This window comes from Echeneis naucrates, chromosome 8, assembly GCF_900963305.1.
Source record: "Echeneis naucrates chromosome 8, fEcheNa1.1, whole genome shotgun sequence".
In the NCBI taxonomy this organism is placed as follows: domain Eukaryota; kingdom Metazoa; phylum Chordata; class Actinopteri; order Carangiformes; family Echeneidae; genus Echeneis; species Echeneis naucrates.
Window position 1 is genome coordinate 18,601,592 of NC_042518.1, and position 14,153 is coordinate 18,615,744.

At 43.4% G+C, this 14,153-nt stretch overlaps 2 protein-coding genes across 6 annotated transcripts in view; one reads left to right on the forward strand and one right to left on the reverse strand.

The window, feature by feature from the left end:
• Positions 1 to 4,481: 4,481 nt before the first annotated feature.
• On the reverse strand, positions 4,482 to 9,983 carry prmt1 (protein arginine methyltransferase 1). Of its 2 annotated transcripts, none has more exons than XM_029507892.1 (10): positions 9,922 to 9,983; positions 8,194 to 8,289; positions 7,945 to 8,100; positions 7,783 to 7,846; positions 7,531 to 7,673; positions 6,913 to 7,000; positions 6,696 to 6,811; positions 6,461 to 6,611; positions 5,906 to 6,027; positions 4,482 to 5,822 (listed from the first exon to the last, which is right to left on the reverse strand). In XM_029507892.1, exons 1-10 carry the CDS (start codon positions 9,946 to 9,948, stop codon positions 5,739 to 5,741), a joined length of 1,047 nt encoding a protein of 348 aa, XP_029363752.1. In that variant the 5' UTR covers positions 9,949 to 9,983; the 3' UTR covers positions 4,482 to 5,738. The 2 variants fall into 2 exon arrangements, with proteins under 2 accessions (XP_029363752.1, XP_029363753.1); XM_029507893.1 differs by having other exon boundaries at positions 8,194 to 8,280; positions 9,922 to 9,975.
• A 1,646-nt stretch (positions 9,984 to 11,629) lies between these two features.
• Positions 11,630 to 14,153, forward strand: part of ap2a1 (adaptor related protein complex 2 subunit alpha 1) — a 28,841-nt gene continuing 26,317 nt past the window's right edge. For all 4 annotated transcript variants that reach the window (XM_029507709.1, XM_029507711.1, XM_029507708.1 and 1 more), the window contains exon 1: positions 11,630 to 12,421. In XM_029507709.1, the coding sequence (XP_029363569.1) occupies positions 12,355 to 12,421 (67 nt within the window). In that variant the 5' untranslated portion in view covers positions 11,630 to 12,354. The remainder of the gene's footprint in view (positions 12,422 to 14,153) is intronic.

The following is a 14,153-nucleotide window of genomic DNA, read 5'->3' on the forward strand; positions in this document are numbered from 1 at the left end:
CATACCTTTACCAAGATGGCTGCAGGGAGAAATCAGGTTCTTATTCTTACTAAATTCACATCATCTAATCTGGGAACTTCTTTTTCATGTAATGTAAATAGTAATATAAATATTTAAGTCACACAGCTCTGTCTCTTAACATGACATTTCCACAAACCTAAACTGATGACAACACATCTGAGAAAGTTGAATCTACATCTTTGCAAGCTCAGACCTTATGTAGCTCTAGGAGAGGTGAAACTGTTGCAATATGCTTAGATAAACGTAAACTGGGATTGGCTCCAGAATCCCCCCACAACCCAGAAACAGATAAGAGGTAGAAGATCAATGAATGAATGAATTCTACAAAAGGTAGATAGAAATGTTTTGTAAGCTCATCTCTAGTCATAGTTAGTTTTTTTTTTTTTTTTTTGTGGTTTCAAAGAAAAAAACAACAACAACATGGCAATGGCTAAATTTGAAGTTGGAAGCTTCAAAGACTGGTCAGATGTTGTTACGTGTGTGTTATGTTATGATTATAATTATGACCATCATGACTTCCTTCAGATGTAGGTAGTAGTCCACAGTTTTCTCACTGCAACCTGAAAACGGTTTCAGAAACATCCCTTTATGGAGGAAAACAAAGACTGGGCTTGGAGCTGAACAGTCCTCCCTTGGGGATGCTCCAGTCATTTCCTCGACTTCAGGAAGTCACAAATAAAGCACATTCTTCCTCCTGTGCAATCACCAGTGACTATCTGGGAAACACACACAGACACATTCAATGTTGGAATGTTTTGAGATGGGTTTTCAACTTTTCTTTCTAGTAATATCAACTCAAGTATTGATTAGTTAGCTTTCAATCACATTTCATTTAATTCAGCAAAAGGAACCTGGTCAGGTGTCATCATATGACAAGTGAACAACATGCAAAGAGAGAGCTTCAACAGCAGCCCTGATCTCAACAAAGCTGATAAACCTTATCTAGGATTTTCATGAATTAATAGAAGACATGGGTGTAGGACCTCTGACCTCTGCTCTCTGGTAGACAGAAAAAACTTTACAGTTACGTGTGTGAGAGAGAGAAGGAAAGAGAAAGAGAGACCACGGAAGCCACAGTTGGAGATTAAGCAAACAGTACAGGAAAAAGTAGTTGGACAACTCATCAAAACTGCTTCCGGCTCTGTCTGCCTGCAGTAACCATGGATGCAGTCACTGGTCATGTGACTTGCTTGGGGTGGGGCTACATAGGCCACAACTCCAATCACATTTTGTATGACACTACCTGAGAAGTAAACAAGTAGTGAGGATGTGCTATTTTTAGGTGGGTGAGTGGATCAGAGGATGTGTTGACTGTAAGTCAGAGGAGTAATGCATACAATCCATATTCAAATATGCGTAGAAATGATGTACGCAAGTTTTAGGAACTGGGGGACTATGCCAATGGCAGTATTAGGAGGGAGAGGGTCTTCAGGGACCATAACGACTTACTGGCCCACGATGACGACTGTCTTTTGAGCCTTTTTAGATTCCAGAGAGCTATACTCTTGAATCTATGTGCTGAACTGGGTCCAGCATTAGAGAGGGCAACCGGAACCACACCAGCCCGGTGTAGACGCAGGTCCTCACCCAGTTTTTAAATGCACACAGCGCAGAGGAAACCTTCTTCAATGAGATCAATGCCCTTGCGTGGTCAGTGGTAGAGCGCACCATTGGCCTCCTGGAGTGCTGGTGGCGCGCTTTGGATGCATCGGAGGGCAGGCTCACTCTCCTGCCAAAGTGTGCCGCATTATAAGAGCGTGTGGCATGTTACACAATGCGACACAGAGGAAGGGAAACCCCCCCCCCCAGTATCATGACACGGAAACAGAGCCCGCTTCAAGACAAGCGGGATATGAACAACACCTTGATGCAAGACTCCATCAGGGTGTCATACGGCATTTATAAAGACAACTAAAGGTTCTTCTTTGCACATTGCCTTCCAATATTTCAACCATTACATTTCTCAGCCTTAACTCCTCGGTGTCCATTGCTTGTATTCCAATCAAATCAGATTTATTTATATAGCACCAAATCATAACAAAGTTACATAAAGGCACTTAACATATAGAGCAGGTCTAGACCAAACTCTTTATAAAATAATTTAGAAAGACCCAACAGATCCCCCGATGAGCAAGCACTTGGCGTGGCAAGGAAGAACTTTCTTTAAGAGGCAGAAAACTTGGGCAGAATCAGGCTAATGGGGGTGACCATCATACCATACCACCTCAACCCAGAGAGAGGGTGAAGGGGAGGGGGGCAAAATTGGGTAGAGCACAGAATGAGAGAAAGAGAATGAGAGCAGGCAGAGGGGACATTCATAACGGGTGCAGCCAGGAACATATGATGATTAATAGAAATGATGCTGTATGGACTTCGTGTAGATAGAGGGGCAGCAGGTGCTGCAGGAACATGGGATGTCACCATCTGCAGGATGAAGATAGAGAGAGGTGCTCAGTATTTCCCCCAGCAGTCTAGGTCTTTTTCAGCATAGCTAAGGAGTAAGTGAGCTTTGACTTTTTTCACTATATGCTCTGTGATACAGAAAAGTTTTAAGCCTGGCCTTGAAAATTGCTAAGGAGTCCGCCCCCCCAGACCAATACTGGAAGTTGGTTCCATAGAAGAAGAGCCTGATAACTGACAGATCTGCCTCCCGATTTATTCTAGGAGACAGGAACCACAAGTAAACTTCCATCTAGAGAGCAGAGTAGCCTACTAGGACAATAAGGAACTATGAGCTCTCTGAGATATGATGGAGCTTGGTCATTAAAAGAAGGATTTTAAATTCTATTCAGAATTTTACTGGCAGGCAATGAAGAGAAGCTAACACAGGAGAGATATGATCCCTTTTTCTAGTTCCTGTTAATATTCGTGCAGCAACAGTCTGAATCAACTGAAGGCCTTGGAGAGATTTGTTTGGACATCCAGATAATTGGCGACAGTAGTCCAGCCGAGAAGTTAGAATGCATGGGCTAGTTTTTCTACATCCTCTTGAGTCAGCATGTTTCTCATTTTCCTAATGGTTCTGCGTCTCCACTTTCGCCTCTTTTTTTTTCACCTTTTCTTCCTGCCATCAGTTCCAACGAGACATAACGCTTGTATCCGTATTATTTTATATGCAGGCCACATTCGTGAGGTGCTTTGCGTTGACGATTTATGGTTAAAAATGGGCGTGTACAGTGCGTAACATGAAGCGAAAACAGCTATGCACACTTGGGATTTTTAAAGCAAAAGTTTCTTCAGGTGTGCGTACGTAGGGTTTTATAAATCAGAATATTTTCTGCCGTACACACAGTTTTATAAATGAAGCCCCTGGTCATGACCACTGATCCGTGCCAGAGACCATGGTCTCATGGCAGACCACGGAACCGGCTTACAGCCCCTGCTGAACATAATCGTTCAGCCACTGTTTATTTCTTCAATCTGATTTCAGTTCACCACCACACCATCTGTGCTGCCAATTCACCCTTTCCTCCAAACTGTGCATATGTATGCTAGTTTCTGTAGGGGTGTGCACATTTTTTGTCGTCTTTTTTTTTTTGGGATCAAAACCTTTCTGTGGAAGTGACTTACGCAGGTTTTAGGTCCCGTTTTGTGCGTACACAACGTTTATAAATGAGGCCCCGGATGTTTCTGTCTGACTTTTTAGTAGCCATTCATTGATTGATCTTCACTCTCTTTTTCATTTCTGGGTTGCAAGGGGTGCTGGAGCCAATCCCAGCTCACTTTGGGTGAGGCACACGCTGGACAGGTCACCAGTCCATCAGTCAACACACAGCCACTCACACTCATGGACAATTTAGAATCAACAATTAACCTTAACATGCATATCTTTGGACAGTGGGAGGAAACCATTGCAAGCACGTGGAGAATTTGAAAACTCCACACTAAATAGTTTCATGAAGAGTTTGGTCTAGACCTGCTCTATATGTAAAGTGCCTTGATATAACTTTCTTATGATTTGGCACTATACAAATAAATGTGATTTGAAGAGCCATAAGACAGGGCATTGAACCCATGAACCTCTTGCTATGACACAATAGCACTAACCTCTATGCTACTGTGCTACAGGTTATGACATGAAATTTACAAACTTCAGAATGCCTTCCTTGAGATAGAATTCACTTGAACCAGACTAGATCCCAAAAGACTGTTTATCCTACAGAGCAGGTGGAGTCCTCATTAGAAACTACAGGGTCCAAGTGAAGTGGTTTGTTCTTGACCCAATCCAACAATGTATGCTTAGTAGCTATTAGGGAGCTTTCTGATGAGAGGTCACATCACAGCTGGATGAGCTTCATTCACGTATTTGTCATTGAAAAGTAAGATTTTAGTCGATAGACTAAAACAAAGGTGGCCACTGCCAAAGAACCTCAGACTCACAGAACAGTTTCATTTAAAGTTACAAGTTTTATAAAAAAAAAAACAAAAACAAACCAAAAAAAAAAAAAAAAAAAACAAGGCAGCAGACATCAAAGAATACAAAAGAGAAAAAAATGTGTTGAACCAGAACTCTTAAGTGTCAGTATGACCTAAGTTTACGTCACACACTGGACACCTGACAAAGCTGTGGACCCAGCTGGTCACAGGATCTGGACCACCCAGGCTCATGATCTGCTGAAGGCCAGCAGCAAGTTACATTTAAACTGCATGGTCTGATCTAAGCCAAATGAAGAGGGTAGGTGTTGTATTACAGCTGTTACACAACTAAAAGACACGTAAATCTGCAAGAGACCACTTTAGATGATTTGAGTGTTGAATCCTATAAGCACATCATCATTGCATTTACACTTTACTAACTGCAGCCAATTTAACTGCTGGAACATTGTACTCTCCCACAATGCACTGCTGACAGTAAATGGAGGAGCTGCTCACAGCTGAGCCGGTGATTCAGTCTGACAGTTTGCAGCACAGACTGGAAACTCCGTGAGCTCCTGTAGCTTGCCTCAGTTCCAGTCTTTGCTTGGCCCCAGAAAGAAATACAGATCAGAGAAGAATACCCGCTTCATGACCTAGCTCCTGATTAAAGTCTTTAAGCTGCTGCATTTTCTTAGTTTCGGATTCATCGATATTGTTGATTATGTGTGTTTAACAAAGTCCCAGAGTCATACCAGGCTGTGTGGACTAATTCTACAGCAAGTGTTAGGTCCTGACCTGTTGTCTGGAATCTGTGGTTATATTGACATAAATCATGTGTATCTTAACTTTTTTGATACGAGTCTTTTGTTCACAACAGGTCTGGAGAGTCTGGTGGACAGCTTCTGTCAGTTACAATTTCAGTTAACACATAAAAGAGGAGGCAGGGACAGACCTAAAGCTGGAACAGGGTCCACACTGAGGCAGACCAGGTTCTGTGCCCCTTGCAGCCCACATAGAGGGCCAAAGAGAATTAGCAGTGACACCAAACACAGATGTGAGCTTGTGTCTGGATCAATCTCATATGCAGAAGGACTGAAGTAAAACTCAGGAATATGTTGGACACAGACACTTTCCAAACATACACTTTGTTGAGCAACTACTGCACAATGAAATAACAGCAACACACTTTGACCCCAAGAATGTGAAAACTTTTAAATACTGTTGCTGAACTTGAACAAGAAAGGAAAAAAGGGGTGGGGTGAGTGGGGGAGTCTTTAAAATGTTGCTGCAGGGGAGTGTCAAACTAAGGAACAGTCTCCCAGTCACACCTGTCTTCTACTATAAACTGACAAGGGGACACACTAACGCATCCTGTACTCTGATGTCTTTGACATCTCACACAGCTGACCCTTGAAGTCAATGTCTATGGTGAAGTCCAGGTCCCTCTGCAAACCAAAACAGATACCAGTCAGGAGAAAGGCAGCCGCATAAACATAAAAACATAAAAGACAAAAACGGCAGTGCTCACATTGTTTTTCACGTTAGGTTTCATGCTGATAGTGCCAAAGATCTCCTCGCCAGTTTTCACTGTCAGGTAGTCATCCAGGTAGAACACAGTCTGCTTCCAGTGGGTGTAGGGAGACTCTGGACCTGACAGGGACAAGTCAATAATAACTGAATTAGGTCAAGTTCTGGACCTGCTCATTAGAATCAAGTCCATTGGGTCTACCTTGGTCAATGTGTTGTGACTAATATCTGAGATCTGTCAGCATTCACCTGTTTCGACAGTAACCACATTCATTTACAGATGAGTCTACAGTCCAGAATCTATAGATCAGGAGCCTTACTGGTGATGTTAGGTAGGTTGGCTATTGCTACCATTAGCAACACACTAACATTACTTCATGCTTTGCAGTGACAGCACCTCCATCTTGTGGTCAGGTGTTATCATTACAAATCACTGCTACAGATTTGTCAATTAGAGATGCAGATGCAATAATGCCAAATAAACACACAATCAAACACCATCATATTGAGGTGTATGTCTCATATGTCTGCTACAAGTGTATGTGTGTGAACTAACTAGTAGAGAATCCGGTCCTTTTGTGGCAGCGAGTGAATTCGATGTTGAAGTAAGTGACCAGAGCGTGGATGTAGTCATTCCTCTTCACCTGCAGGCAGAATGGGGATGTGAAGGTCAGGTCCTCTGCCTTCACCGTGTAGATGTCCACCTCCTAAAACAAGCATACAGTCAACAACTCTGCAACAGAGGACAGACACAAAAACAACAGTGCTGAAATGGTGATCTGTCTACCAACCTTGATGAGACAGGCGCTGCTGACCAGCTGCTTTGGATCCACCACGTCCACCAAGGGTTCCTTTATTGCCACCTCTTTGATGCATGACATGTCAAACCCATAAACATTCTCCCACCCTGATAGACAGAGAGTTCAGGTTATTGTGAAGTAACCAACTTAGAGGAATAATGACCCCAGAGCCACAGACCACCTTCAGAGGCCTTCCAAGAGGACTTACAGTGGATTTTGTAGTCCTTGTACTGCCTATCCTCAATGGCAGTGACGTAGAGGGTGGCCCTGTCTGGAAAGATGAGTCCATCTGGTTTCTTTTAGAGGGGGAGAGGAACAGGACTCAGCAGAGTGACAGCACTTTTTCATGGGGTTGACACATCACCAGCCTGATGCCTAGTCTACATGCAGTATGACTTGTCAGCTGATAAAGTGGATAACATTCTTCAGAGTGCTACTGAATTTGAAGATTCTATCTTGATTTAATCACAAGTTCTACTCATTATTTGAGCAATAATCGTGAAAAATCTGCTCCAAAGCCTCCAGCTCCAGTACCCTATTGTCCATGTCTGTTTTTAGTCTGTGATTACAATAAACAATATTGTACTCACTCTGAGATCAGAAAAATACAGTATATTTTCACTTGATCGAGGCTTTACTGTTAATATCTGAACTATTAAACACTGTTTCAACACTTCAACTCTAATTTACTATAGTGATTCTAAGGATCAGCCACTAGCAAGCTGACGTTGCAGCACTTGAGACTCACCACTGACTGACCCCCATCCCAATGAAAGATTAAAACCTGCTGTTGTTGACTGAACAGGATAACCACACAGAAACATACCAGCCACTTATCCCTGGCATAGATGACTGTGTTGAGCATGGACTCGTAGAAGAGGCAGTAACCCATCCACTCTGATATGATGATGTCCACACCTTCCACAGGCAGCTCGACCTCCTCCACTTTCCCTTTGATGATGGTCACAACTGGAGACACAATATCAGCTCAGAGATGCAAAAAAACATTGATGCCATGACTCACCAAAAAACCCCAGACACACTGGAAATGTCCGGGCAAGGTGGATCTTTCCCTTACCATCATCCAGTTTATTGGCCTTGACAATCTTCACTGCATAGTCTGAGATGCTGCTGCACTCGATCTGTTCAGACAAAGGTTGGGAACCGCATCATCAATGCACTGCGAGAAGATTGGTACTATCCACTGAAGTCTGTTATCAGTCTAGATATCAAGACATACCCCTATAACCTTCTTGGCCCCAGCTTTGGCAGCAAACATGCAAAGGATGCCCGTTCCACTGCCCACATCCAACACCACCTTGTCCTTAAAAAGATGCTTGTTGTGGAACATGGAGTTGCGGTAGGTCAGAGTACGAACCTCATCTTTAAGCATTTCCTACAGTGGCAATAGAAAGAAGAACATCAGTGTTAGGGGACAGCACTTTAAAAATATGAACAATCTGCTGTTTCTTTACTCTGAAGTAATTACCTCATGGATGCCAAAGTGAGCATACGAATCAAAGTAGTAGTCCTTTGACGTCATATCCTCAGCTGCAGGCTTGGCTGAGCTCTCCCCCTGCGAAACCTCAACAAAAGACACACAGAGTTACAGCCTGCCAGAGATCTGCAATGGGAGCCTGGTTTAAAGGTCTTATCTAAGATCTCACTCAGATGTGACGAAAAGAGCTACAAACACTGTCATGATCCAGGACATTATGAGCTAACAAAGTGGCTGACCGCACAGCCTGGGTCAGACTAGAGGAGTCAAGCGCAAGAGAACACACTCTGAACAGGAGGACTCCCATGGTATCACAGAAAGTTCTGCTAGAGAACAGAAGTAACATAATGTGGATAATCCAGAGAGTTTACTCAATGGTTTTACACAGAGGCCATTTTGAAACTAAACACTGGCAGGAATTGTGGGTGTACCTTACAACTCCACCAACTAACATTACATTGTCAACCCTCACTTTGGGAATCTGAGGAAATAAAAGTCTCCACTAAAACACCTCCTTTCAAAGATGAACAGTCTAAGTGTTTCTCAAACCTTTCTGCAGAGGAGCTATCACCTCATCCCTAATTTGAAGCCTCCATCCATCTATATTCTCCAGCAGCAACTACTTCATTGTGTGAGTAAAATAAGTAAATGTTCTCTAAAATTAAAAAAAAAATAAATAAATGGAAAAAAAAAAAAAAAAAAAAAAAGAGATACCATCTGATTTTACTAACCTATCAAAAACATACCCCCCCCCCCCTCAAAAAAGGTTGTTTAAAAGCTAATTAAGTCTGAAATGAGATCATAACGAGTCCATTATGAACTTCAGTACAGTCTGGTTGAGAAAAGTCCTGTGCTTGGTCTGAGACCGCCTGTGGTTCCAGTGCCAGATGAGCACAAAGGATGAGAGCACATGTTGTGGTCTTGGCCTTTGTTGAGTACCGCTGCTGACCCCATCAGAACTCGAACCGTGTCGGTTGAGACCCATCAAAAGTTGCACAGTTACAGATAAACACTGGGTGTGACCAGATGGATCCGGTGGGCCCAAGGTCTCTCTCAGGATTAATGGGCAGCAGATAACGAGTGGGACTGATCGAAATGACGCATAACTAAATCACGTTAGTCGGCCAACAAGGACCAACAGCGAACGGGGACTGACAGGGTCATTGAGTTACCGCTAACAAATCGCTACAGAGGGATAAACCAACTTAGCTCAACTGCGGTAACATGTCGGCAGCTACCTAACCACTAACCTGAGGAAAACCAACTGGAGAGGCGGCAGCGACACCTGGGGCCACCGGCTGGCTGGCTGGCTAGCTAGCTAGCTAGCTCTGAAACTAACACGTTAGTCCCCATGTGGTCCAGCAGACTCGTCAGACGCTGCCGGCAAACGACTTTTCATCAGCTCACGCCACTCATTTCAGCTCGTGATATTAGCCACCACCTTAGACAGCCTAGTAAATACTATTTTAGATGTTTAACAATAATATTGACTATTTCAAATAAATACATGAGCAGCAACGGCAAATAGTCTACCCGAATCACGTTAGCCCAAGTTAAAATGGATGCAACCTGCAGGACTTGCTGCGTATGTGGTGACGGAGACAAAGACCTTGACTTTGTCGGATAGACTACTGCAAGTTTCCAGGAACAATGGCCCGTGAAACACGACACAGACACAAAACAGAGGAAATTGCTATGCTTCCTTCAAGAACACCTTACCTCCATCCTCTCTGCTGGTGCCGCCATTTCGATATTCAGCCTGGCTGCGTGGTTTCCAGGAGTCTTCGTTGACCCCGCCCACGACAAGCAGCATTTATTTATGATTGGACCGTATTGTAGACGCGCCCACACTCTAATCACGGATGCTCTTCCTCTCAGAGAGTCGGAAACATGCTTTTCGTTCTATCTAAAAGCTGGTTTCTCCACTGTAGTCCACTCCACTGAAGATTGTAATGGGGTTGTTTCTCTGCAAACCCCTGCAAACCCCATACATATATATATATATATATATATATATTTGTAGTTTACTTCCAGGTCATGATGCTATTTTACCCAAATTATCGTTTTTATCCAGTGATCATTGAATAAAATAAGAATATGCCTGCATGCAGAAGAAACCCGCAGTGAATTTGTTATTGCAAATATATATATACTGCCACTGGTGCTGCATTCAACAACCCACAGCTCTGTTATTAAAGTATGGTCGAGAAAAAAATCCATGTAATTTATTTTGCATCATTGTCTAAACACATTAAATGATATAGGGCGTTCAGAGACGGATCTTAATCAAAACTGGACTCTTAAAGGTAACTGTCTATTAATAGAGAATTTTGTACACTTTATCAGCTGACAATTCATACTGCACGTAGATTAGGTATCAGGCTGCACCAAGTGTTTTCCCGGTTATTCTAGGGGTGTATTGTCTATTACTCAAGTTGTACTCTGGGTGTGTTGTGTGTGAAATCCAAGCAGTTTAATGAGTCTAGTGTGTGTTATCCATGTTGTGCTGGAGGTGTTTGTGTGTTAGTGTGTAATCCCAACCATACGAGGTATTTCAGTCAAATTGTAATTGTAATAGTAAAATCCGAGCGTGTGTGATTCAAGGAGTTTAAAGAATGTGGTGTGTGATCTAGGTATCCTGAGTATACTGGGTGATCTAGGTCGCATTAACAGCGTCTGGTATAATCTACCCTCCGCGCGCGCGCGTGCATGCTCACACAGACACTGCCCCAAACATTCATGTGCAACAGCCGCAGGTTTTTTTATTGACCAAATACACCAACACATAAAGTCAAATTGTATAAATGAGAATAAAAAAATATGAAATGAACACAAATAAAACCATAGTTCCTTTTCTCAGTTCATCTGTCCAGGACACATGTAGAGTAGATTTAAATTTTTGTGCTCAGTACAAGCAAAACATATAGCTGCGGCAGACAGACTACTACTTAATGTGTACAACATATTCTAAATTATTTTCTACTTGTGATTTTGCATTGCTGAAAAATTGTTTATTTTTTGTATTTGTTCTTTTTTTCAAAGCAGAGCACAAGGAAAGGGCACCAGGGCTACAAATACTATTACAAATTTTCTTTTCTTTTAATTAATTAATTCATTTATTTATTTGAGGGCTTGCAGCAGCGTCCCCCTCAAACATGCGCTCTAGGCGACAGCATATCAATAATAACTGCTTTGTAGAAAGTAGCGTCCTTTACAGGCTTGTTTCTCTGCCCATTAGTGTTAGAATGGAGCAACTGAGGTCAACCCTTGTACCGGCTTTGCAGGGCGCAGGACTTATTGGTCAATTATGCGTCAGTGACAACTATCTCCACCGGGCGAATCGCCACCGCGCAGCTCTCGGTCGTAGGGAGCGAGCGTGCGCGTTCAAGACTACTCGGCGCGATCACGCCATTGGTTGTACTGTCACGAGCCTTCTGGGAACCGCGGAGAGGAGAGTAGAGAATTAGAGCGAACATCAATTATACAGGACGTCTTATTTATCGCGTTCAGTGCGTGATATCGGGAGCAAGGGTAGAACTTTATACAGCTCCTCGGCCGTTAAGGCTCTGCCGAGACTGAGCGATTCCGGTCAACCGGTGATGTACCTAGTATTTGAATGATACTGATAGCCAGCCAACAAGCTAGCTAGCTCTAGAGCTAGCTGTACGCTGCGTGACTCGGAGTAAGTTAACGGTAAATTATCGGAATTTATTTTTAGTAGCACACCTGCGTCCACCTTGCAGACATCCCAGCAGCTGATGTTTTTAACTTAAGTCCGTTGGTCCCATAGCTGTTGTGCGCGCTGCTTGTATCCTAGCCAGATCAGGATTGAATGAAATAACGTTAGCTTGCCACAGGCAGCGGAAACGAACCAGTTAACAGGGATAACGTTAACTTATCCTGCTGCTGGTTGATCCACCGTCATCCAGCTAATCTAGCACATGCTACTTTAGCTAGCCACCCACAGACGTATAGTCCGCTCGGTAGGTGGCTACCACTCATAAAGTTGTAGCTAACGACCTGACCTGCGAGGTAGCTAACTCGTACCAAACGTCAAGTTGGCCATCTTCCGCTCCAGTCCACTGTGAAAAGCTGACCAGCGCCTGGTCGTTTCAACGGACAAACCCGGATTGAGGACAGAAACCTGCAAACATGCCGGCTGTGTCGAAAGGAGACGGAATGCGAGGATTAGCAGTTTTCATTTCGGACATTAGAAACTGTAAGTGACATCACCTATCTTTACACAAAACTAATTTGTACCATCTGACGGCGGTAGTGTCAGGTGGTACATCACCATGTTACGTGGTGTAGTGAAATAAGGGAGGAGGTCTGTTTTTTTTAACCAGCTGCTAACTACTCTATAATGTCAGAATTAATACAGCCAATGTGTTACCGCCAATTACCACCATTTGACTAGCTGTGACACAGCGAAGGGTCTGATGCTTCGATGCAGAAAACGGATCCCGTGAGAGAACCGACTCTGGCTTAGGTCAGAGTGAGATCAAGAACATCTGCGTGACATTAGCGATCCAGATGTCGAAGCAAACAGCTCAGAAACAAAATGAGAGTATGATAGGCCACACTGTAACAAGTATGACTAGAAGGCGCTCTGCCAGCAGCCAGGGATCCCTGTCACAATCCACTGAACAATATTAAGGTAGCATAACAGTAAGATCTGGAAGTGAACTGAATGATTTTCACTTATTGAGAGCGTACATTAGATTACTTGTTTTTTTTGTTTTGTTTTGTTTTTTTACATAAACCTTTACATTTAATTGAAGGATTGTTTTCCCTGCGACATTTTTATTGTGCAATGTCACAAATGTCTAGTGCGAAGAAGAGTAGTGCCTTTTTTTTTTTTTTAGTGATTAGCTGGTGGAAGGTGTTAAAGGTCGTAGAATGGCTACAGTTTGGTTTGTGACAGGTAATAGTGTTCTATTGGTCCAGGTTTTACTGTTACTGAACAGCTTCTACAAATGAATCTGTGCAGCAGTATTTAACACCCCAACCTGTCGGGCTTAAGATCTCCTCAAAATTGAGTCATGATTATAAAAAAAAAAAAAAAAAAAAAATTTACATAACGTTACTATCTTTTACGAAGTTCTCCCAGAGTATGTGGTGGATGCCCCAATGCTATGAGTCATTCACTCCCTATACTCTGGGAGGCAGTCAGTGTCTGGTTCACATTGCTTGCAGTGAGTCAGACCCATTGCCAGTTAGGGTTGGACTCGGTCAGGACTGCCCTTTGTCCGTGGTTCTGTTCATAACTTTTTTGCACAGAATTTCTAAGCGCAGCCAAGTGGTGGAGGGGTCAATTTTAGTGGCCTTAGGATTCTGTCTCTGCTGTTCACAGATGAAGTGTTCCTACTGGCATAATTGGCCAGTGTCCCCCTGCTTGTACAGGGAAACTTTGCAGCCGAGTGTGAAGCGGCTGGGATCAGACTCAGCCCCTTGATGTCTGAGACCATGGTCCTCAGTTGGAGAAGAGTGCCCACTCTGGGAAGGGAGTTGCTGCCCCAAATGGCGGAATTCATATTTCTTGTTCATGAGTGAAGGGGCTCAGCTTTAGAGGTAGGGTGAAGAGCTTGGACATCCAGGAGCGCTTAAAGCAGAGTTGTGGCTTCTCTGAATTAAGAGAGGCCAGTTGAGATGGTTCAGCGGATGGTCTGGATACCTTTTCAGGGGAGGTGCACCAGGCATACCCATCTGGGAAGAGACCCCTGGGGCAGACCCAGAGCCCACATTACGTCTCTCGGCTGGCTTGGGACCACCTCAGGATTCATCCACAGGAGTTGGTGGAAATGGCTGGGAAGAAAAGTGTTTGGGCTTTCCGTCTGAGATTGCTGACTGTGACCTGGGTCCAGATAAGCAATGAAATCAAAACAAAAGGAGATGAAACATAATTTTTGTACTGAAGAAGACTTGAAACTAGTAAGCGTGGCAAAAACAAA